We start from the raw sequence: 24,473 nt of genomic DNA on the forward strand, positions 1-24,473 counted from the left end.
AACATCTATCTTCGCCCTCTCTTTGATATTATCAGTAGCCAAGAACTACTCTATCACTCTTATGCAGACGATACGCAACTGTATTTTCGCATCTGCAACAAAAAGGATCATCATCTCAGTTTAGAGAAATGTCTCTCTTTGATAGAAAACTGGATGACTAAGAGTTATCTTAAACTCAACAGTTCAAAAACAGAACTCCTTATGTTTCACGCCAGCCGAAAGAGTCAACTGGCAACAACCTGGACACCCCCGCCCATTCTGGGCCAAATCATCACCCCTAGCTCCAAAGTCAAAAGTCTCGGGGTCATCTTCGACACCTTCATGACAATGGACGCACAAATAGGGTCAGTAGTCAGCGGAGCGCACCATCTGTTGCGCCTACTACGCAGACTTATTCCATTTATCCCCAAAGAAGACGTAGCAGTCGTGGTGGGAACAATCGTGAATTCCAGACTGGACTATGCAAATGCCCTTTACCTCGGACTCCCAAAGTACCAAATCTCTCGTCTGCAAGTCGTACAGAATACGGCCGCCAGACTTGTGACTGGGAAAAAAAAATGGGAATCAATCTCACCTTCGTTGAGAACCCTTCACTGGCTGCCAGTAAAAGACAGAATTGCATTTAAAGCACTCTGCCTGACACATAAGTGCATCCATGGGAAGGCTCCGCAATATCTTTGCGACAAGATAGAACCTCACAATTCGAATCGCGTTCTGCGATCCACCGACCAAAATCTGGTCAGGGTACCAAAAACCAAATACAAGTCCAAAGGAGAAAGAAGGTTTGCTTTTCAGGGTCCTAGACTATGGAACGCTTTACCAACCAGCATTCGGTTGGAGGAAAACCACCTGACTTTCAGAAGACGAATCAAAACTCTGCTCTTTTGATGACATGAGACACGAACAACTAGCGCCCAGAAGCGATTCAGTTCGCATGCGCCGCGCTTTATAAGTTTTTCATTCATTCATTCATTCATTCAAACCAACGCATCGGTTCCGCAGGCCATCGGATCCCTTGAGCGGGACATGAACCTGTCTAGTTTCTTGTTGAGTCTCGATGCCATGATATCCACGTCCGGCACTCCCCATCTTTGGCAGAGTGCTTGAAAGACTAGTGGATGCAGAGACCATTCCCCCGGCCATAGAGTCTGGCGGCTTAAGAAGTCCGCCTGAAAGTTGTCCACTCCTGGAATGAATATTGCCGATATGCAGGGCACATGAGCCTCTGCCCATAGAAGAATCAAGCTCACCTCTCTCTGAGCGGCTTGACTCCTGGTTCCCCCTTGGTGATTTATGTGTGCCACGGCCGTGGCATTGTCTGATTGAATTCTCACCGGGAACCCCTGCAATTTTGACGTCCAAGCCCTGAGGGCTAGTCGAGCAGCTCTGAGCTCCAAGATGTTGATGGGCAACTGCTTCTCTGGCTTTGCCCAAGTACCTTGGCGAGTGCAACCATCCAAAATTGCTCCCCAGCCCGTCAGGCTGGCGTCTGTGGTCACTATCTTCCAAGCCACTGGGCTGAAAGACCTCCCCTTCAGTAGATTCTGAGGGTCTAACCACCAACACAGACTTTGTCGGACTCTTGATGAGAGCGGCAACGGGATATCCAAGGCCTGTGGCCTTCTGCTCCATGCTGACAGGATGGCTGCCTGTAGGATGCGAGTGTGGCTCTGGGCGTATGGTACCGCCTCGAATGTGGCCACCATCTTGCCTAGTAACCTCATACATAGGCGAATAGTCGGTTCTTTCTTGCTTAGAACCAGTAGGATTAATTCCTTGATGGCTTTTACCTTCCTCAGAGGTAGGAACACTCCTTGTTGTTCTGTGTCTAATCTCATGCCGAGATATTCCAACTGCTTTGTGGGCTGGAAAGCTGACTTTTCTCGATTTAGGACCCAGCCGAACCTCTCGAGGTATTGGACCGTGAGGGCCACTGCTCGCTCCAAGCCGGGAGACGAGTGATCTATGACTAGGAGGTCGTCCAGGTATGCTAGGATCGTGACCCCTTGGATCCTTAGTTTGGCTAGGATTGGAGCTAGGACCTTCGTGAACACCCGGGGGGCCGTAGCCAACCCGAAGGGAAGCGCCACGAATTGGAAGTGACGCGAAGCCACCATGAAGCGTAGATATCTTTGATGTGGCTGATAAATTGGAACATGAAGGTAGGCATCCTTTATGTCTATGGACGCCATGAAGTCGTCCTTCTGGAGTGTGGCAGCTGCTGACCGCACGGATTCCATCCGAAATGAGCGGATCTTTAGATATGCATTTACCATCTTTAGGTCCAAAATTGGCCTGACATCTCCATTGGATTTTGGGATGATGAATAGGTTGGAGTAGAAACCCAGCCCCTGTTCCAGGACTGGTACCTCTACTATTACTTCCTGGGAAAGTAGATGATCTAATGCCGATCTTAATGCGGCTCCCTTTTCCGGATCGTTTGGAATCCTCGACATCTGGAAATGAGGAGGAGGAAACCTTAGGAAATCTAATTTGTAGCCTGTGGCCACGGAAGACCGTACCCACTCGTCGGGAATGCTGGCTTCCCAAATCTCTGAAAAGAGTCGCAGCCTTCCCCCCACCTTCGTGGGTGGGGGCGCCCCTTCATAAGGTTGGCTTGGGGGCTGGTTTTGCTGGTTTGCGAAACCACTGCCTTTTGCCTCTAACAGCCTGTCCTTGTGATCTGCTGTTGAAGCCGAAGTTTGCTTTTGCAGGAGGCCGTCGATACTGCTTGGCATTAGAGGGCCCCTGCCCAGGGGAATACTGTCGTTTAAACGCAGGTCCCTGAACCTTCTTCTTAGTTGGCAAGAGAGTACTCTTGCCGTTTGAAATGGTCTGAATGTATTTATCTAGGTCTTCTCCGAAGAGTCGTCCTCCATGGAAGGGGAACCCTACCAGGAGCTTCTTGCATGGGGGCTCAGCCTCCCAGCTTTTTAACCATAAGAGTCTTCTCATATGGATAAGGGATAACGATAAACGTGACGCTTGCTGGATAGAATCCTTGATTGCGTCTACCGTAAAACATATGGCCTTAGGGACATCCGAAAATTTTTCTGCCTGCTGGGCCGGAATAAGTTTAAGCATCTGCTTAAATTGATCCGATAATGCTTGAGCGACCCCAATCGCAGCCACAGCTGGCTGTACTACTGCCCCTGCAGTAGTGAAGGAGTTCTTAAGTAGTGCTTCCAAGCGCTTATCAACTGGATCCTTGAACACCTGTATGTTTTCTACAGGGCATGTTAACGATCTGTTAACACATGAGATGGCTGCGTCCACTGCAGGAGTAGCCCATCTTTTGGAAAAATTTTCTTCCATAGGATATAGGACAGAGAACCTTTTAGGTGGTAAGAAGATCTTATCTGGCTTGTTCCAATCTTGGAACAAAATTCCCTCTAATAGAGGATGGATCGGAAACACAGCATTGCTTTGAGGCGCCCTCAGTGAGCCCAAAGCTGAAACCGTCGATACCTGGAGATCTGGTACTGGCAAGTTGAATGTCCTATGGACCAAGTCCGACAATCCTTGAATCCACCAGCTCTCCCTCAGGGAGACTGCCCCAGACTCCTCTGTATCCGGGTCTTCGATCCCTGAACCTACTTGGTCCGTGTCCAAGAGGTCGTCCAATTCCCCTGAGGAAAGGACCTCCTCTTCTGAGGGTCCGCGCTCGGGCGACGGAGATCTATTCCGCTTACCGCCCCGCATAGCTGCGGATATCATTTTTCCCATGCTTTTCTGCATCTCTTTTAAAGAGGTGAGTAATACCTCCTCCGTGACCATCTTAGGGTTGGACTGACCCGCGTCAGCTCCAGCCCCAGATCCCGATGGCCCCAAGGCTCCCTGTAGGGAAAACAGCGGCATACCATGGTACAATACCGAGGTACACCTGCTACCTATTGGTATTTGGAACTATAAAAGTTAATTGTCCAAACACCTGTTTGGGGGATAAAAAAATGCTTCCTCTCCCCTAGATGACTTTTTTTTTTTTTTTTTTTCGTTTTTGTTTCAAATCCAGGAAAGAAAAAACATTCTGTCCCCCTGAGTAGTATTGCAAAGAAAAACTATGAGATGGAAAAGAAACAGCCTATTTCTAGGCTTGACAAAACAGTCCTCTGAAGACTGCAATATCCTTTCTGGCCACTGTGTGTCCTCGGCGCCCCGTGCTGCCGCTCTGGTCTTTCTCCTCAGTTCCAAAGTATTGATGGAACAAACAAGGAAGGGCCGCCCCTTCCTTTAAGCCACTGACCCGCCCTTCCCCCCCAGCAACCTCAAACAGGAAATGCCCCTCCCGACAGGGGGAGGGGGGGGGGATTTTGGGAGGAAGGGACCTCTCTGTTCCAGCAAACTGCAGCCTGCAGCCTGGAACCATGAGGAGGTCAGCGTTTTGCCTGCTTGCAGGCTCTGAGGAGGAAGACTGAATGGAGCATCGCCTGGAGGCCTGCAGGTAAGCAAAGCTCTCTGACACACACATATATTTTTATATAACACAGGCCCCACTCAATGCTTTTCCAACACTACAAGGGAGGTCACATCTTATGGGGAATAATACATAGAGAGCCATCCTATCTTTATGATATGTGACTAGTTTGCCAGATGCAGTGCATAACTTTAGGCATGTCCCCTGTGACCCCCCAGAAAAAAACCTGCTAAGAACCAAGTTCCGCAAGTTTTCCCCTCACTTACCTGCTCCATGCCGCAGGACTTTGCCAAGCAAGAGGCCCAATCTTCCCCCATCTCCGTGGGGATGTCTAGACCTTCAGGCCCTGGGTTCCTATGAAGGATCCACTGTCCTGGGCCCATATAGCACCCTGGCAACAGAAAACTTTAGGTACCCAAAGGTTTCTAAGTTCTGGGCCCAGGGTCCAGCTCTCTAAAAAGAAAAGCATTATGGGCTATACCCCAAGGGTTTGGGGTCCGGTTACTGACCACTTTAGCGCTGAGGCTTTTTTGGACAGAACCGGTAGCTCACCTAATCCCAAGGATGCGGAGGCAAGCTAAACCATGACTAACACCTAAGACACTGGCGTAAAAACTGAGGTACTCCTCCTATGGGAGGGGGTTATATAGGGAGGGGCATTTCCTGTTTGAGATTGCCAGTGTCTACACCTGAAGGTACTCCATATAACCCATATAGTAATGAATGCCGCTCTGTGTCCCGTGATGTACGATAAAGAAAACAGAAGGGTTTCAAACCCCTGGCTACCACACCATCTACCTGGTAATATGGCTGCTTTTACATAAAAAAAAAAAATGACATCAAAAATGTATTTTCAAAATTATTTTCTAATTTGCAATCATGTCTCTTCTAGCTAGCAAAGTTAAAAAAGTTTGGTTTATTTTTGTAAACCTTCGACCAAAAAAAATCTAAGGGTCAGTGAACACGGAAAGAAATGGTAAGTAAAGTTGTATCACTCACCCCTGTTCTGCCCCTTCATTCCCATATCAGCAGCCAGTTCAGACACTCCATGTCAGCTGATGTTCACAGGAATTAAAAGCTTTAAACCAGTGGTCTCAAAGTACCGGCCCGCGGGCCATTTGCGGCCCGCGGACCAGTTATAAATGGCCCGCAGGCAGGGCGGAAGTGGGGGGAGCAAAGAGTTTTTTTTTTGTGAGCTGGTGCTATCTGGTGGTGAGCCGTTGGTATTACAAGTTATTACCACCAGATGTGAGCTGGCGCCATCTGGTGGTGGCCATTGGTATTACAAGTTAAGCATTACAAGTTAAACAGCAATTCTAATGTCATTTTACACTATTTTCACTGCCATCTTCTTTCCTCTAATTAGAACCCCCAAACATTATATATTTTTTTTATCCTAACACCCTAGAGAATAAAATGGCGATCGTTGCAATACTTTCTGTTACGCCGTATTTGCGCAGCGGTCTTACAAGCACACTTTTTTGGCAAAAAATTACACTTTTTTTCATAAAAAAATAAGACAACAGTAACGTTATCCCCATTTTTTTTAATATTATGAAAGATAATGTTACGCCAAGTAAATTCATACCCAACATGTCACGCTTCAAAATTGCGTCCGCTTGTGGAATGCCGACAAACTTTTTTACCCTTTAAAATCTTCATAGGCGACGTTTAAAAAAATCTACAGGTTGCATGTTTTAAGTTACAGAGGAGGTCTAGAGCTAGAATTATTGCTCTCGCTCTACCAATCGCGACGATACCTCACATGTGTGGTTTGAACACCGTTTACATATGCGGGTGCTGCTCGCGTATGTGTTCGCTTCTGCTCGCAAGCCCGTCGGGACGGGTGCGTTTTCTGGCTCCTAACTTTTTTAGCTGGCTCCTAGATTCCAAGCAAATTTGTCAAAGCCTGACTTACACCAGTGCTGGTGGTAATAATGCGCTCGCTGACACCAGTGCTGGGGGTTAATAATGTGTTCGCTGACACCAGTACTGTTATTTTTGAAGTTTGAAAGTTTGCATGCGGCCCCCCATGGCATATGAAAACTTGTCTTGTGGCCCTCAGGTAATTTGAGTTTGAGACCCCTGCTTTAAACGGTCATTCAGTTTAGAAAGGCACCTTTTTGGTATATACAGTATCTCACAAAACTGAGTACACCCCTTACATTTTTGTAAATATTTTATTATATCTTTTCATGTGACAACACAGACGAAATGACACTTTGTAACAATGTAAAGTAGTGAGTGTGCAGCTTAACAGTGTAAGTTTGCTGTCCCCTCAAAATAACTCAACACACAGCCATTAATGTCTAAACTGCTTGCAACAAAATGTCCAAATTGGGCCCAAAGTGTCAATATTTTGTGTGGCCACCATTATTTTCCAGCACTGCCTTAACCCTCTTGGGAATGGAGTTCACCAGAGCTTCACAAGTTGCCACTGGAGTCCTCTTCGGCTTCTCCCGGTCGGCACGATCAGGTCACAAGAGGTGAAGAACAGGGAGAGGTGAGTGTAAACAAACCTTAAAGCGGATGTGCCACGGGGAAAAAATATTAAAAGCCAGCAGCTACAAATACTGCAGCTGCTGACTTTTAATATTAGGACACTTACCTGTCCTGGAGTCCAGCGCTGATCGCAGCAGAGGACGAGCGATCGCTCGTCTCTCTGCTGCTCCCCCCTCCATCCACGCTCAGGGAACCAGGAAGTGAAGCGCTGCGGCTTCACTGCCCCGGTTCCCTACGGCGCATGCGCGAGTCGCGCTGCGCCCGCCGATTGGCTCACACGCTGTGTGCTGGGAGCCGAGTGTTCCCAGCACACAACGGGCGACAGACGGGATGTGACGGAATGCCCGTCTTTCGCCCGTAGCGTGTGGCCGGAAGTGGGTGCAAATACCTGTCTTTAGACAGGTGTCTGCACCCCCCTCCCCCCTGAAAGGTGTCAAATGTGACACCGGATGGGGGGAGGGTTCCGATCAGCGGGACTCCACTTTAGGGTGGAGAACCGCTTTAACCGTTCTCTGTGGCAGTGTCGGTGATCGTCTGTTCCCTGTCATAGGGAACGACGATCAGTGATGTACAGCCATGCCCCCCTACAGTTAGAAACACACATGAGTTCACACTTAACCCCTTAGCGCCCCCTAGTGGTTAACCCCTTCACTGCCGTTGTCATTTTCACAGTAATCAGTGCATTTTTATAGCACTTTTCGCTGTGAGGATGACAATGGTCCCAAAAATGTGTCAAAATTGTCTGATGTGTCTGCCATAATGTCGCAGTCATGAAAAAAATCGCTGATGGCCGTCATTACTAGTAAAAAAAAATGTATAAATATAAATCCCATACAACTATCCCCTATTTTGTAAACGCTATAACATTTGCGCAAACCAATCAATAAACGCTTATTGCGTTTTTTTTTTACTAAAAATATGTAGAAGAATACGTATCGGCATAAAATGAGGAAAAAATATGTTTTTTTTATATATTTTTTGGGTATATTCATTATAGCAAAAAGTAAAACATATTGATATTTTTTTTAAATTGTCGCTCTATTTTTGTTTATAGCGCAAAAAAAAAAAACGCAGAGGGGATCGAATACCACCAAAAGACAGCTCTATTTGTGGGGAAAAAAGGACCCCAATTTTGTTTGGGAGCCACGTCGCACGACCACGCAATTGTCAGTGAAAAGCGACGCAGTGTTGAATCTCAAAAAGGGGCCAGGTCCTTAACCTGCATAACAGTTCGGGTCTTAACCAATTAAATTAAATCAATAAAATTAATATTGAATTAGAAATGTAACCAGTCTGTGGGCAGCTGTTTTTAAAACCTTCAAACATATGCTTTGTGGGGATTTTTGTTACATATGTTTCTTGGAGATCTTTGTTTGAAAAAAAAAAAAAAAAGTGACAAAGGATCTGCGGGAGAAGGTAGTTGAATATAAAATAGGAAAGGGATAAAAAAAAAAATAAAGAATTAAAAAAAAAAAAAAAAAAAAGATATCCAAGGAATTGAGAAAGCCAATCAGCAGTGTTCAAACTCTAATCAAGAAGTGGAAAATGAGGGGTTCTGTTGAAACCAAACCACGGTCAGGTAGACCAACTGAAATTTCAGCCACAACTGCCAGGAAAATTGTTTGGGATGCAAAACAAAAAACTCACAACTTCAGGTGAAATACAGCACTCTGAAAACAATAAGGAGGCACTCGAAGAAAAATGAGCTGCATGGTCCAGTTACCAAAAGAAAGCCATTACTGCGCAAATGTCAAAGTATCTCGCTTAGAATACGCCAAACAGAACAGAGACAAGCCTCAAACCTTCTGGCACAAAGTCATTTGGATTGATGGAACCAACATTTAGCTTTTTGGCCACAACCATAAACACTACATTTGGAGAGGGGTCAACAAGGCCTTTGATGAAAAGGTACACCATTCCTACTGTGAAACATGGGGGTGGATCGCTGATGTTTTGGGGATGTGTGAGCTACAAAGGCACAGGAAATTTGGTCAAAATTGTTGGCAAGATGAATGCAGTATGTTATCAAAAATACTGGAGGAACATTTGCATTCATGAGACAGGAAGCTGTGCATGGGACGTACTTGGACATTCCAACATGACAATGATCCAAAACACAAGCCCAAGTCGACCTGTCATTGGCTACAGCAGAATAAAGTGAAGGTTCTGGAGTGGCCATCTCAGTCTCCTGACCTCAATATCATTGAGCCTCTCTGGGGAGATCGCAAACGTGCAGTTCATACAAGACAGCCCAAGAATTTACAGGAACTGGAGTCTTTTTTCCAAAAGGAATGGGCAGCTTTACCATCTAAAGAGCCTCATCCACAAATACCACAAAAGACTTCAAGCGGTCATTGATGTTAAAGGGGGCAATACAGTATTAAGAACTGGGGTATGTAAACTTTGATCACGGTCATTTGAGTAGTTTCTGTTGCCATTATGATTTAAAAAGAGTAAACACAGTTGATTGATAATAAATAGCTTCAGCCAAAAATCACACCCCGAGTGAAAGAAAAGTTTTTGTGTTATCATTCATATTCTCTGAAAAATGGCCAAGAAATCATAAATTCTGCCAGGCTATGTAAACTTATGAGCGCAACTTATATATACACACACACTGTATATGTATGTTGGAAAGCCAACCCCAAAATTATTTGGTTAAACTACACAGACAGGACATCCAATGACATACATTTCCAGAAGTAGAATAAAGGTCAGGTCATAAAATAAGCACTATCATCACTACCTTGACAAGCTGTCTTCTCTCTCTCCCGTCTGAGCCCACACAGTCTATTATTTTCGGCAGATTTAGACCTCCAGCCAGGCGGAACTCAGGCTTGAATGATTGAATTGTCACCAAGTTCTCATACTTCCCACTGGGATCGACCTGAATATATGAAGGCAAGATGCTCAGGAAAAAGAAACCTGTCATTTTACCAGTTCACACCAGTTATAACATTGGACATGAAAACCATATTGCTAGCATCGAAATGTAATGATGTGCAACAAAACACAACAGGTCATCTGTGCCTCCGACAGCATATAGATTGCTTGTAGAACACTGCATGCATCCAAGCACAGAGGATAACAGTGTGTTGGACAAATATAAATAAAACATTGTTTATCTGTTCTGACACTCAAGGTAGATTTCCATCTCCTCCCCAGGTTCTGTTCCTATAGGACATTTTTTTTAGAAGCCAACATTAGTATATATATATATATATATATATATATATATCTATATATATATATATATATATATATATATATATATACACATATATATATATATATATACACATATATATATATATATATATATATATATATATATATACATACATACATAAAAAAACAAAAAAAAGTTCTGAGCTGGGCATATACATTTTTTCTTGCAGGAGTGGTTTTGATAGTATTCTCTGATGGTATTCTCTGATTGTTGCACATGCCAGCTATTCTAATATATCCTTTTCTGCCTACCATGCAAAGATTATGGGTTGATGGCACAGGGTGAAAGTGGGGTTACAAAGGATAGAAGCCAATGGGTTGTGAGGCCAAGGAAGAACAAAAGGAATGGGCATATACAGTAACTGCTCTGTCCCTCTCAGGAGCCACTTTTTATGCTCATTAGTTTGGGGACATTCTGATTGCGATTCAATTTCAATCCAGGTGGGGGGAATTTGAGAATGAAAAGTTTTTAAAGCGGAGCTCCACCCTAAAGTGGAACTCACGCTGATCGGAACCCTCCCCCCTTCCGATGTCACATTTGACACCTTTCAGGGGGGTGCAGATACCTGTCTAAAGACAGTTATTTGCACCCACTTCCGGCCACACAGTTTCGGGTAAACTGCGGGCAGAACGTCACCTCCCGTCCTCCCCCGTTGTGCTCTGGGAACACTCGGCTCCCAGAGCACAGCGGGAGCCAAACAGCGGCGCAGCGCAACTCACGCATGCGCCATAGGGAACCGGGTATTGAATTTGGAGCGCTTCACTTCCTGGTTCCCTCACTAAGGATGGCGGGGGGAGCAGCAGAGTGACAAGCGATCGCTCGTCCTCTGCTGCGGACGGCGCTGGACTCCAGGACAGGTAAGTGTCCTAATATTAAAAGTCAGCAGCTGCAGTATTTGTAGCTGCTGGCTTTTAATATTTTTTTTTCATGGCACATTCGCTTTAACTGAGCCAATTGTGCCACAAAAAAATATTTTGCGAGATCCAGCTACTTTTGGTATTAAGGGGTATAATAGCATCTGTGTATTAACTGTAGTTTGTTTATCAGCCTAAACAATTTCATTTTTTTCTTTAGGAAGGAATTGTAATTAGACTGTAAAGCTTTTGATTTTATAACAGATTTCTGTATGGAATGACTTTCATGTACTTGCAATTATTTCACAAACTTTAGTCTTTAATATATAATAGTAAGCAATACCTGCCTATGTTTTAATTACTGTATATATCGGCGTATAACATGCACAGGTGTATAACACGCACCCCAATTTTAGGAGGGAAGTTTCCTTAAACTTCCCTCCTAAACTTCCCTTGAAAAAACGTACATTTTAAATGCCCATCAATGCAGCCTCATCAGTGTCCATCTGCAGCCTTGCCCATTCATTGCAGCATGATCAGTGTCCATCTGCAGTCTTTCCCCTGCCGAGGAGGGAACGAGCACCGCCGAGATAAACAGAGCTGGATGTCCTGTGTACTTGGCTCGTCTCGAGCCAAGTACACATCATACACCGGTGTTATGATGGACATAAGACCGGTCCAATAGCAGGACATAAATTAGCGTGACTGCGAGCGGAGCCGAGTACACAGGAGATTCGGCTCTGTCTATTTCGGCGGTGCTCGTTCCCTCCTTCCCCTCCGAGGCAGACGTTCAGCGTATGTACGTTATACGCCGATAAATACAGTGAATAATTTTAACAGGGTTGGATACCAAAGGAGACAAGAGAAAAATAAATAATTTGATACGTACATTTTTCAACATGTTGCTGCTATATAAACAAAAGAAAACAAGTTGTGTGTCCTTTTCACAGACATTCTCGTACCTTCAGTTCCATTGTTGGAATAACAACATCTTGCAAATTGCTCAGTTTTGTGATAGGCTGATCTGATGGTATGGGGATGGCTTCTATGAATAAGGGAAAAAAATAAAATAAAATCCCTTAAATTGCTAATTAAGCGAAATTACCACCAACCACAAGTGCTACCCATGCTGATGATGTAAAGGTAACCCCTTAGAAGGCTTAAATATTATTTTTCTTTAAATATCTGCTTTTTATGCTAATATTCTATACACGATTTCTCCAGCTTTGAGCTGATTATTGAGTGTAAAATCCACTTTGCGATCTATAAAGCATTAAAGGTATGATGACAAAGTAATACAAAAACTTTGGACGCATGCAATAATGCATTTCAGCTTTGTCCCTTGTGCACAGAGATTTCTCTAGAAATCCATTTGATATTATGTACTGTGATAAAATACAAGTCCTTGCACTTTTACATTGACAGTTTTTAAGACACAGCATTTCATAGATTTGTACACTTGTGACCATGTCGACTTCTAAGACACTATAGGGTTCACATCTATGCGGCTTGGCTTGATGCGTTTTTCAGGCATGTTTTGCAGTGCACTTTGTATATTATGAGTTTTTGCAAGCAATCTTAATTTTTCTTCTCTTTGAAAACACTGTAAACGCACTGTATATAGCTGGTTGCTAGAGGGGGGGCCATGAAGCTGGCTTCAGTGTCCTTATCAACTGATGAGTTCAGCTGACAGCTTAATGTGATAAAATAAATTATGAAAAAAAAACGGCGTGGACCCCCCCCACCCCCAAGGTCCATGCCAGGCCCTTCAGGTCAAGTATGGATTCGGAGGGGATACTCTTCTCCACAAAAAAAAGTGCGGTGGAGTCCCCCCCCCCAAAAAAATTCATACAACAAGTCATTAGGCCCTGATGTCCTGTGCTCTCATCACCATAAAAACGTCATCTTACAAAAATAAAGCAGTACTTACTGCGCTGGGCTTTCCACTGGCTGGCATCCACATTGGCCAGAATTATGTATGCATCACAGAGCCTCTCCACATCACGCACCATGTGTGTTCGGTGCTTTTTTATTGTATTCACAATACTTCGTGCAGCTTCCATTCGATCCTAACAAAATTGAAGGACATTTAATTTTTAACCTCCTATCTCAGAGTAAACCTGACAGTACCTCCTGTTAACACTCCCAGTGTAAACTCACCCTTCCACGCTCCCATGTAAGCATGATGTGGATGACACCACTGTATCCCAGCATGTGAAAGTGTTCAGGCCTGACAGTTGGATGTTCAGTCCCAAGCACTGGACCGTGGGAGCGGTCACATGCTCTCCTATGCCAAGAAAACTTGCTACATTAAAGCAAGGACTTAAGAACAGAACAAGAGAGTGGAGATATACCTTGCTTGGGGGATGGGCTATCAGAAGGTACTGTCATTCTGTCTTTAATTGTAACTCAAATGTAATTATATTACCTTAGTATTCAAGATATGTCTCTTTTGTGTGCTCTTCTGACCCTGGTTTCACTTTTGTGTTGAAAATGTTCCTTAACCTGGGTCTTAGCGTGTCTCTTGTAGCCAAGCTAAACCCACATTTAAATAGAACACCCTTGTAAGTCACTGTCACCATGCATTCAAAGAACGGTGCAGACATCCTAACCTGCAAAAACTCATTACAGGGGAGGTGGCGCTCCACGCGTTCCCCAATGGCAAAATATGGGCGTGGCTTAATATACGCCACATATTGGGCGTGTCTTAAAGAGGTGTGGTTTAATAGAGTCGGAGAGGACTTGCATGTCAGAATGCAGTCATGTTAAATAAGGAATGTACAGTGCAGAGTGTACGGCGGTGGGTATTATGCGCAGAGAAGGAGTATAAAGTGGTAGTTTGTGCAGAAGAGGAGTTGCGGAGTGTATGGAGGTGGGTATTATGTGCAGGATGGTGGCAGTGGACAGTTTTAGTAGCTTTTATTTTTATTATTCTTTTTTAAATTTCTTATTTTAGTATTTTTTTTTCTCAGGTTTTTTTAAATGCTTTTTGGGGGCCAGTGGATGGTGTCAGTAGGGCAAGTTGACAGCATCAGTAGAGCAATGGACAGTGTCAGATTTATTGTTATAATTTTTTTTATTCTCATTTACAAATTAATTTTTGTCTTTTTTGTTTTTTTTACAATGATTAGGGGTGGGGTGGGGGTTTAGTGCACTGTGTCAACAGAGCAGTGGCGGGTGTCAACAGTATTTTGATTTCATAATTTGATATATTATTTTTTACAATTTTGTTGTTTATAATTATTTTTTTTATAATTTTTTAAATATTTATTTCACATTGCTTCTGGGGAAGGGGGTGGGGGTTGAGGTATGTGGCAGTGGACTGTGTCAGTAGGGCAGTGGATGGTGTCAATAGTTTTAATTTTTACATATTGATTCTCTTTTGGGAGTCTCCACAATGGGAGCACATGCATTTTAATGAATAGGCAGAGGGCAGGTAAGCCATCTTCAAGCATAAGTCCTTATTACTTTCTCTGTTTCACAGTATAAATTAACCCCTTATAGTAGTGATTATCTGCTGTTTTTGTAAAATAAAAAGCACATTTTTTAGTTTTTTTTTAACCCCATCATCCACGTATTCGGACAAGAAGATTCATATGAATATTCTTTGTGCATTCAATAAAAGTCATTAAACATTGCCTTAAACATTGAATTGTAAAATGAATGTTATTTCTGAACAGGAAACACATACACAATCTTCTTTTCTGCTCCTTTGAATTTCCCCATCACTGTTGTTTTAAAACGAATGTCGATTTTTATGAATTTACCTACCATAACATTATATTACAACCCTGTCTTAAAATCTGAAAAACAGCGTTTTAGGACTCTAAAAATTAATTAAAAATTGTGTAAATAAACATTTTGATCTCCGAGTCTGATGATCTGTACCAGATTCAAGATCTAACAGTATATATATATATATATATATATATATACACACACACACACACACACACCTTCTGCCTGTTATTCTCAGAGTGGATTCGATTCCCCCCCCCCCCCAACCATACAGCTGGTTCTTTATATTTACCACTGTGTATAGATTTTCAAGATAAAATTTAGTTTTTTTTTTTAAACTTTACATATCAACTAAATTATACACCACACTTTTTTTGAGGTTTTTATCTGATTAATCAAAACAATAAACCGCTAATAATTTTGAAAATAACTGTTGGTTGCAGCCCTAGTACAGACTGATACAATTTAACCTATTAGAATAAATCAAAAAATAAAAATACTACCTCATCAGTCTGGGAAATCTTCTTTGGGACATTTTTTGTAAGGCGGCTCTTTTTGGTGTCCGATTTTATTACCATGTCATCTTTGTTGGCGTTTGCCAGAGCCAAGATAATAAACAGCGTATGGTATGGGTGATTCAAAGAGGTTCTGCTGATCAGCTGGTAAGGAACAAAATAATGCATATGTTATCACCACCCAATTTATCAACAAATATAACAAAAAAGCTGAGGGCTAAAGGGGTTGTAAAGGTCTGTTTTTAATTTTCTAAATTGGTTCCTTTAAGCTAGTGCATTGTTGGGTCACTTACCTTTTCCTTCGATTTTCCTTCTAAATGTTTTTTTTTTCCCTTTCTCTGAATTTCTCACTTCCTGTTTCTCCTCGGTAAGCTTGGCGTTATGGCTGGGGGTTAGTTAGCGTGCTTGCCCCCTCCCTTGGGACTACATCCCTGCGGGGAGAAGCTGTGAATCACCCCCAGCCAGAACGGCTCTAATGAGGAGGAACAGGAAGTGAGAAATTCAGACAAAGAAAAAAAATAATTAGAAGAGAAATGGAAGGAAAAAGGTAAGTGAACCAACAATGCACTAGCTTAAAGGAACCAATTTAGAAAATAAAAAACGAACCTTTACAACCCCTTTAACTCAACACAGTGCAACAGGTAACCAAATCCAAATCTAAAGTATTCAAATTAGGCATCTGCTTTCATTGACTTAGGGATGTCAAACTAATAAACTATTTCTAACCAACATGAATTACAGCACATCACCGCTTTTTACAACACACCAGAGAAACTCCAATTGTATGCCACTATGTAATCTTAATATGTGCCAATGGTATCTTCTTTTTTATATAAATTGTGGGCAGTTCACACCACATGCAGCAGTGCTTTTTTTTCTGAATCAAAAATGCATGGAAAGTAGGTTATACCGTTTCCAATGGCATAGTTCACACTGCATCTTTCATTCACTGGAACATAATAAAACGCATCAAAAACACTCCGGATCCCAGTACAATGAAAAAAAAAAAAAAAAAACACAGGAGAAAAAAAAAATAAAGCACCTGGTATGCATCCTGAAACTCATCAAAAATGCACCAGAACGAGATAAAAACATGCATGCAGAAACGGATCTGGAGTGTGTTTTTGTGGCGTGAACAAGGCCTTAAACTAAGAAGCTTTTAAAACAAACAGGTTTCTAACTGCTATATTTATTCCTGACAATGGGAGAACAACTGACAAATGTAAAAAAAATATATGAAATCCCGCAGGCTGCTTTCACGCTGATCGGTTGCAAAAACTCGGGGAAAACGCATATTTTGCCACATTTGCGTTTGCCTATTTTTTCTCAATTTCTCACTAGGACGTGGCGCTTTGTTATCTTTGTACACCCGCAGTGCCATCCTGCGTTGGTGTGCTTAGCTTTTTCTTAAAAAGGTACCTATGACAATCCTACAAAAAAAGAGATTTTTAATACAGCTTACCTGTAAAATCTTTTTCTTGGAGTACATCACGGGACACAGAGCGGCATTCATTACTATATGGGTTATATGGAGTACCTTCAGGTGTAGACACTGGCAATCTTCAAACAGGAAATGCCCCTCCCTATATAACCCCCTCCCATAGGAGGAGTACCTCAGTTTTGTAGCAAGCAGTATGCCTCCCAAAATGGTCCTCAAAAGAGGGGTGGGAGCTCTGTGTCCCGTGATGTACTCCAAGAAAAAGATTTTACAGGTAAGCTGTATTAAAAATCTCTTTTTCTTTATCGTTACATCACGGGACACAGAGCGGCATTCATTACTATATGGGATGTCCCAAAGCAATGCTTACAATGAGGGGAGGGAGAACATCTCCAAGACAAAAGGATTTAATTTAGAGATATACTCAAATCATAATAAATCCAACTTATTTGAGAAAAATAATCTTAAATTTTAAATTTAACTCAAAAAAAGAGGAGCCCCCGGAATCCGAGGGTCTCAAACTGCAGCCTGCAGCACTGCCTGCCCGAAGGCAGTATCAGTATTCCTTCTTACGTCCAACTTGTAGAATTTTGTAAATGTGTGGACAGAAGACCAGGTTGCCGCCTTGCAAACTTGAGCCATAGAGATCTGGTGGTGTGCTGCCCAGGAGGCGCCCATGGCTCTAGTAGAATGAGCCCTTAATGATACTGGAGGAGGCAACCCTTTCAAGCCGTAGGCCTGAGTGATCAATTGCTTAATCCACCTAGAAATGGTGGACTTTGCAGCTGCCTGCCCCTTCTTGGGCCCATCCGGTAGAATAAACAGCACATCTGTTTTCCGGATCTTCTCTGTAGCTTTAAGATAGGCCTTCATGGCCCTGACAATATCCAAGGTATGCAGCAACCCTTCCTTTCTGGAAGTAGGTTTAGGGAAGAAGGATGGTAATACCAAATCCTGGTTCAAATGAAAACTGGATATGACCTTCGGTAAGAAGGAAGGATGAGGGCGGAGAACGACCTTGTCCTTATGAAATATAAGATATGGTTCCTTACAGGATAAGGCTGCCAGTTCCGAAACTCTTCTTGCGGAAACTATGGCAACCAAAAACACCAACTTCCTTGTCAGTAGAACCAAAGGAACTTCAGCCAACGGCTCAAACGGTTGTTTCTGTAAACTCGACAGAACAAGATTTAAATCCCACGGACAAAGCGGGGATTTAACTGGAGGTTTAATACGTAAGACCCCTTGAAGGAAGGTCTTAACCAGCGAGTGGGTGGCCAGCGGCCGCTGAAACCACACTGACAGGGCAGAAATCTGTCCTTTGATTGTGCTTAATGCCAATCCTTTATCCACTCCTAGCTGGAGAAAACTTAAAACTCTATCTATGGTGAACTTGCGAGGAAGCCATAGCTTGGACTCGCACCAGCCTATATAGGCCTTCCAGACCCTGTGATAAATCACCCTAGAGACCGGTTTCCTGGCTCTGATTAGGGTAGAGATTACTTTCTGAGACAGACCTCTACCCCTGAGAATCAAGGATTCAGCTTCCAGGCCGTCAAATTTAGATGCCGTAAGGCAGGGTGGAGGATCGGACCTTGCGATAGCAGGTCTGGCCTTAGAGGCAGAGTCCAAGGGTTTCCCACTACCATCCTTAGGATTAGTGAGTACCAAGCCCTTCTGGGCCATGCTGGAGCTACCAGGATAACTGGTATGTGCTCCACCCGGATCCTGCGCAGCAGGCGGGGTAGTAACTGGAGCGGGGGAAACGCATAAAGAAGCTTGAACTGATGCCAAGGGCAAACCAGAGCATCGGTTCCGCAGGCCATCGGATCCCTTGAGCGGGACATGAACCTGTCTAGCTTCTTGTTGAGTCTCGATGCCATGATATCCACGTCCGGCACTCCCCATCTTTGGCAGAGTGCTTGAAAGACTTGTGGATGCAGAGACCATTCCCCCGGCCATAGAGTCTGGCGGCTTAAGAAGTCCGCCTGAAAGTTGTCCACTCCGGGAATGAATATTGCCGATATGCAGGGCACATGAGCCTCTGCCCATAGGAGAATCAAGCTCACTTCTCTCTGAGCGGCCTGACTCCTGGTCCCCCCTTGGTGATTTATGTATGCCACTGCCGTGGCATTGTCTGATTGAATTCTCACCGGGAGCCCCTGCAATTTCGACGTCCAAGCCCTGAGGGCTAGTCGAACAGCTCTGAGCTCCAAGATGTTGATGGGTAAAAGCTTCTCTGGCTTTGCCCAAATACCTTGGCGAGTGGAACCATCCACAATCGCTCCCCAGCCCGTCAGGCTGGCGTCTGTGGTCACTATCTTCCAAGCCACTGGGCTGAAAGATTTTCCCTTCAGTAGATTCTGAGGGTCTAACCACCAACACAGACTTTGCCGGACTCTTGATGAGAGAGGCAACGGGATATCCAAGGCCTGTGGCCTTCTGCTCCATGCTGACAGGATGGCTGCCTGCAGGATGCGAGTGTGGCTCTGGGCGTATGGCACCGCCTCGAAAGTAGCCACCATCTTGCCTAGTAATCTCATACATAGGCGAATAGTCGGTTCTTTCTTGCTTAGAACCAGTAGGATAAATTCCTTGGTGGCTTTGACCTTCCTCAGAGGTAGGAACACCCCTTGTTGTTCCGTGTCTAATCTCATGCCGAGATATTCCAACTGCCTTGTGGGCTGGAATGCTGACTTTTCTCGATTTAGGACCCAGCCGAACCTCTCGAGGTATTGGACCGTGAGGGCCACTGCTCGTTCCAAGCCGGGAGACGAGTGGTCTATGACTAGGAGGTCGTCCAGGTATGCTAGGATCGTGACCCCTTGGATCCTTAGCTTGGCTAGGATTGGAGCTAGAACCTTCGTGAACACCCGGGGGGCCGTAGCCAACCCGAAGGGAAGCGCCACGAATTGGAAATGACGCGAAGCCACCATAAAGCGTAGATATCTTTGATGTGGCTGATAAATTGGAACATGAAGGTAGGCATCCTTTATGTCTATGGACGCCATGAAGTCGTCCTTTTGGAGTGTGGCAGCTGCTGACCGCACGGATTCCATCCGAAATGAGCGGACCTTTAAGTATGCATTTACCATCTTTAGGTCCAAAATTGGCCTGACATCTCCATTGGGCTTTAGGATGATGAATAGGTTGGAGTAGAAACCCAGCCCCTGTTCCAGGACTGGTACCTCTACTATTACTTCCTGGGAAAGTAGATGATCTAGAGCCGACCTTAATGCGGCTCCTTTCTCCAGATCGTTTGGAATCCTCGACTCCTGGAAATGAGGAGGAGGAAACCTTAGGAATTCTAGCTTGTAGCCTGTGGCCACGGAAGACCGTACCCACTCGTCGGGAATGCTGGCTTCCCAAATCTCCGAAAAGAGTCGCAGCCTTCCCCCCACCTTCGTGGGTGGGGGCGCCCCTTCATGAGGTAGACTTGGGGGCTGGTTTTGCTGGCTTGCGAAACCACTGCCTCTTGCCCCTAACAGCCTGTCCTTGTGATCTGCTGTTGAAGCCGAAGTTTGTTCTTGCAGGAGGCCGTCGATACTGCTTGGCATTAGAGGGCCTCTGCCCAGGGGAGGACTGTCGTTTAAACGCAGGTCCCTGAACCCTCTTCTTGGTTGGCAAGAGAGTACTCTTGCCGCTTGAAATGGTCTGAATGTATTTATCTAAGTCCTCTCCGAAGAGCCGTCCTCCATGGAAGGGAAACCCTGCCAGGAGCTTCTTGCATGGGGGCTCAGCCTCCCAGCTTTTTAACCATAAGAGTCTTCTCATATGGATAAGGGATAATGATAAACGTGACGCTTGTTGGATAGAATCCTTGATTGCGTCTACCGTAAAACATATGGCCTTAGGGACATCCGAAAATTCTTCTGCCTGCTCGGCAGGAATAAGTTCAAGCATTTGCTTAAATTGATCCGATAAAGCTTGAGCGACTCCAATCGCAGCCACGGCTGGCTGTACTACTGCCCCTGCAGAAGTGAAGGAGTTCTTAAGTAGGGCTTCCAAGCGTCTATCAACTGGATCTTTGAAAACCTGTACGTTTTCTACAGGACATGTTAACGATTTGTTAACACATGAGATGGCTGCGTCTACTGCAGGAGAAGCCCATCTCTTGGAAAACTTTTCTTCCATAGGATATAAGACAGAAAATTTCTTAGGTGGAAAGAAAACCTTGTCTGGTTTGTTCCACTCTTGGAACAAGACTCCCTCCAATAGAGGATGGATCGGAAACACAGCACTGCTTTGAGGCGCCCTCAGTGAGCCCAAAGCTGAAACCGTCGATACCTGGAGATCTGGTACAGGCAGGTTGAATGCCTTATGGACCAAGTCCGTCAAGCCCTGAATCCACCAGCTCTCCCTCAGGGAGACTGCCCCAGACTCCTCTGTATCCGGATCTTCGATCCCTGAACCTACTTGGTCTCTGTCCAAGAGGTCGTCCAATTCCCCAGAGGAAAGGACCTCCTCTTCCGAGGGTCCGCGCACGGGTGACGGAGATCTATTCCGCTTACTACCCCGCATGGCTGCGGCTATCATTTCTCCCATGCTTCTCCGCATCTCATTTAAAGAGGCGAGTAACACCTCCTCCGTGACCACCTTAGGGTTGGGTTGACTCGCGTCAGCTCTAGCCCCAGACCCCGATGGCCCAAAGGCTCCCTGTGGGGAAAGCAGCGGCATAGCTCTATCCGAGACCTCAGATTCTGCGGGGGAATCCCCACCTTTTGTACCCTCTGATCTTGATGCCATGGTACAATACCGAGGTACACCTGCTACTTATTGGTACCTGGGACTTATAATAGTTAAATGCCCAAACACCTGTTTGGGGAATAAAAAATGTTTCTTCTACCCTAGATGACACTTTTTTTTTTTTTTTTTTTTTTTTCAAAGAAAACTTTTCTTCTTTTTTTTTTTTTTTTTTTTCAATCTAGGCAAGAAAAAACATTCTATCCCCCTGAGTAGTATTGCCAAAGAAAAGACTATGAGATGGAAAAGAAAACCAGCCTATTCCTAGGCTAAACCACAATCTTCTGAAGACTGTAGTATTCTTTCTGGCCACTGTGTGTCCTCAGCGCCCCGTGCTTCACTCCAGTCCTTCCTCCCTTAAGCCAGAGAAATGAATGAGCTGTGGCATCTAAGGAAGGGCCGCCCCTTCCTTTAAACCACTGACCCGCCCTTCCCCCCCAGCTAAAACGGCGCCAAATGCGTCTATAACACGTGCACGCGCACCGCGCGCGCGCCCGACGGGGGGGGGGGGGTTGGGAGGAAGGGCCTCTCTGTTCCTGCAGCCGCAGGCCTGGAACACACGAGGAGGTCAGCGTTTTGCCTGCCTTGCAGGCATGAGGGAGAGGACTGGATAGAGCATCGCCTGGAGGCTTGCAGGTAAGCATAGCTCTCTGACACACACATACACTTGTACATAAAAGGCCCCACTCACAGCTTTTCCAACACTACCAGGGAGGTCACTTTTTATGGGGAAATATAACATATAGAGCCATCCTATCTTCATGATATGTGACTGGTTTGCCAGATGCAATGCATAACCTTAGGCATGTCCCCTGTGACCTCCCAGAAAAAACTTGCTAAGAGCCAAGCCCCGCAGGTTTTTCCCCTTACTTACCTGCTCCATGCCGCAGGACTTTGCCAAGCAAGAGGTCCAATCTTCCCCCATCTCCGTGGGGATGTCTAGACCTTCAGGCCCTGGGAACCTTCTTCTTCCATGAAGGATCCACTGTCCTGGGCCCATACAGCACCCTGGCAAACAGAAAACATTAGGCGCCCCAAAGGTTTTCTAAGTTCTGGGCCCAGGGTCCAGCTCTCTTAAAAAGAAAGCATTATGGGCTATACCCCAAGGGTTTGGGGTCCGGTTACTGACCACTTTAGCGCGCAGGCTTTTTTGGACAGAACCGGTAGCTCACCTAATCCCAAGGATGCGGAGGCAAGCTAAACCATGACTAACACCTAAGACACTGGCGTAAAAACTGAGGTACTCCTCCTATGGGAGGGGGTTATATAGGGAGGGGCATTTCCTGTTTGAAGATTGCCAGTGTCTACACCTGAAGGTACTCCATATAACCCATATAGTAATGAATGCCGCTCTGTGTCCCGTGATGTAACGATAAAGAAAATGAGTTTAGTAATGTTAGTCCATAAGTGAATTCCACACTGGTGGAATCTGCTACGAGTAAAGATTGAAAAGATTGAAAAGCCTTACTGGAATGGATAAAACCATATACAGTAAAACCTTGGTTTGAGAGCGTTGTTTTGCAAGACAAGCTTAATTTTTTAATACATTTTGCCTTGCTGTACAAGCGATGTCTTGATATAAGAGTAGCGTCATGCCACAACTGAGTATAAAATAGAAGAGAGGAGCCCCTAAGTGTAGCAATATGGTTACATTTATTGAAGGTACAACATTTAGCAACTTATTGCTACACTTAGAGGTGCCTCTCTTCTCTTTTATACCCTGGTGGAGGCTTCCATTTGTGGATGGACATTTTAATGGTTACACTACCTGGTCACATTGCTATAATCTTTTTATACGGACTATAAACTGAAGGACTTATGAATAAATGGTTGTGGAACGAATCATTTGAGTTTCCATTATTTCTTATGGGGAAATTTGTTTTGATTGCTTTGGATTACAAGCATGTTTCTGGAACAAATTATGCTTGCAATCCAAGGTTTTACTGTATTTTATGTGTGTGTACTTTAATACATTATAAATACCCACCTACAGTATATAAAGTATAAGAAACATTACACAGATATGTTACAACTTAACTACCAACCAGATTGCGGATTTTAACATTTTCATACAAAGCACTGAAGCTGTTAAATATTATTTCATCTATAATCATAGCATAAAAACACTAAATTAGTGTTAAAGTACGGTAACACTTTTTTTCTCCCTTTGTAAAAATCTAAAAGGTGGAAATACAAGATCACTTGAAGCAATGGCTTATCATAGATGCATCACTGATTAAGGCTGGCTATTTACATTGTTGAGCACTTCATGAAACTCCTGTCTTCCCATGTTCTTGGTCCCCATGCGAGCAGCCAGTTGGTACATTAGAGGGAGGAACTTGTGGGAAGGAATCTTTTCCGACTCCACCTACATGGAAAAGGATCATAAATAATAAGCTTAACATCTGTGCAGCAGTTCATTACATTTGTAAGATTACTTATATACATATATGGCACACAGTCAGTGAACTATATTGTGAGGTGTACCCAAGATGTTTTTTAATGCTATAATTAGGTAGGGGCATGGTTACAAGAGTGAGCAGAGGGTAAAAAAAGTAATAAAAAAAAAAGATTATAGTTTTAAAAACTGTAATTTTAGTTTTTTTTTTTTATTAACCACTTGAGATCCACGCTATAGACAAAAGACGTCCACAGCGCGGCTCTCAAGTGCCGGGTGGACGTCTTTAGACGTCCTTTTATGTGCATTACCCGCGCGCGCCACTGGGGGGCGCGCAGCGGGTAAACACTGTCCCGGTGCATCGCCAAAGAGCCGATGCGTGTACCTGGCGGCCGCAATGTCCGCCGGGTACACGCGATCGTCGGTAATACAGCAAGGACGTGGATCTGTGTGTGTAAACACAGAGCTCCACGTGCTGTCAGAGGAGAGGAGACCGATCTGTGTCCCTTGTACATAGAGACACAGCATCGGTCACCTCCCCCAGTCACCCCCCTCCCTCCACACAGTTAGAACACACCCAGGATACACATTTAACCCCTTTCTCACCCCCTAGTGTTAACCCCTTCCCTGCCAGTCACATTT

General features: G+C 44.4%; 1 protein-coding gene across 2 annotated transcripts in view; it reads right to left on the bottom strand.

Moving 5' to 3' along the window:
- The window catches only part of ATM (ATM serine/threonine kinase), a 213,738-nt gene that overhangs the window by 33,371 nt on the left and 155,894 nt on the right, over positions 1–24,473 (bottom strand). For both annotated transcript variants that reach the window (XM_040340578.1, XM_040340577.1), the window contains exons 51-55: positions 23,688–23,801; positions 15,241–15,396; positions 12,930–13,068; positions 11,962–12,044; positions 9,663–9,803 (exon numbers count right to left, since the gene is read on the bottom strand). In XM_040340578.1, the coding sequence (XP_040196512.1) occupies positions 9,663–9,803; positions 11,962–12,044; positions 12,930–13,068; positions 15,241–15,396; positions 23,688–23,801 (633 nt within the window). The remainder of the gene's footprint in view (positions 1–9,662; positions 9,804–11,961; positions 12,045–12,929; positions 13,069–15,240; positions 15,397–23,687; positions 23,802–24,473) is intronic.

Source organism: Rana temporaria, chromosome 2, assembly GCF_905171775.1.
Source record: "Rana temporaria chromosome 2, aRanTem1.1, whole genome shotgun sequence".
Classification (NCBI taxonomy): Eukaryota; Metazoa; Chordata; class Amphibia; order Anura; family Ranidae; genus Rana; species Rana temporaria.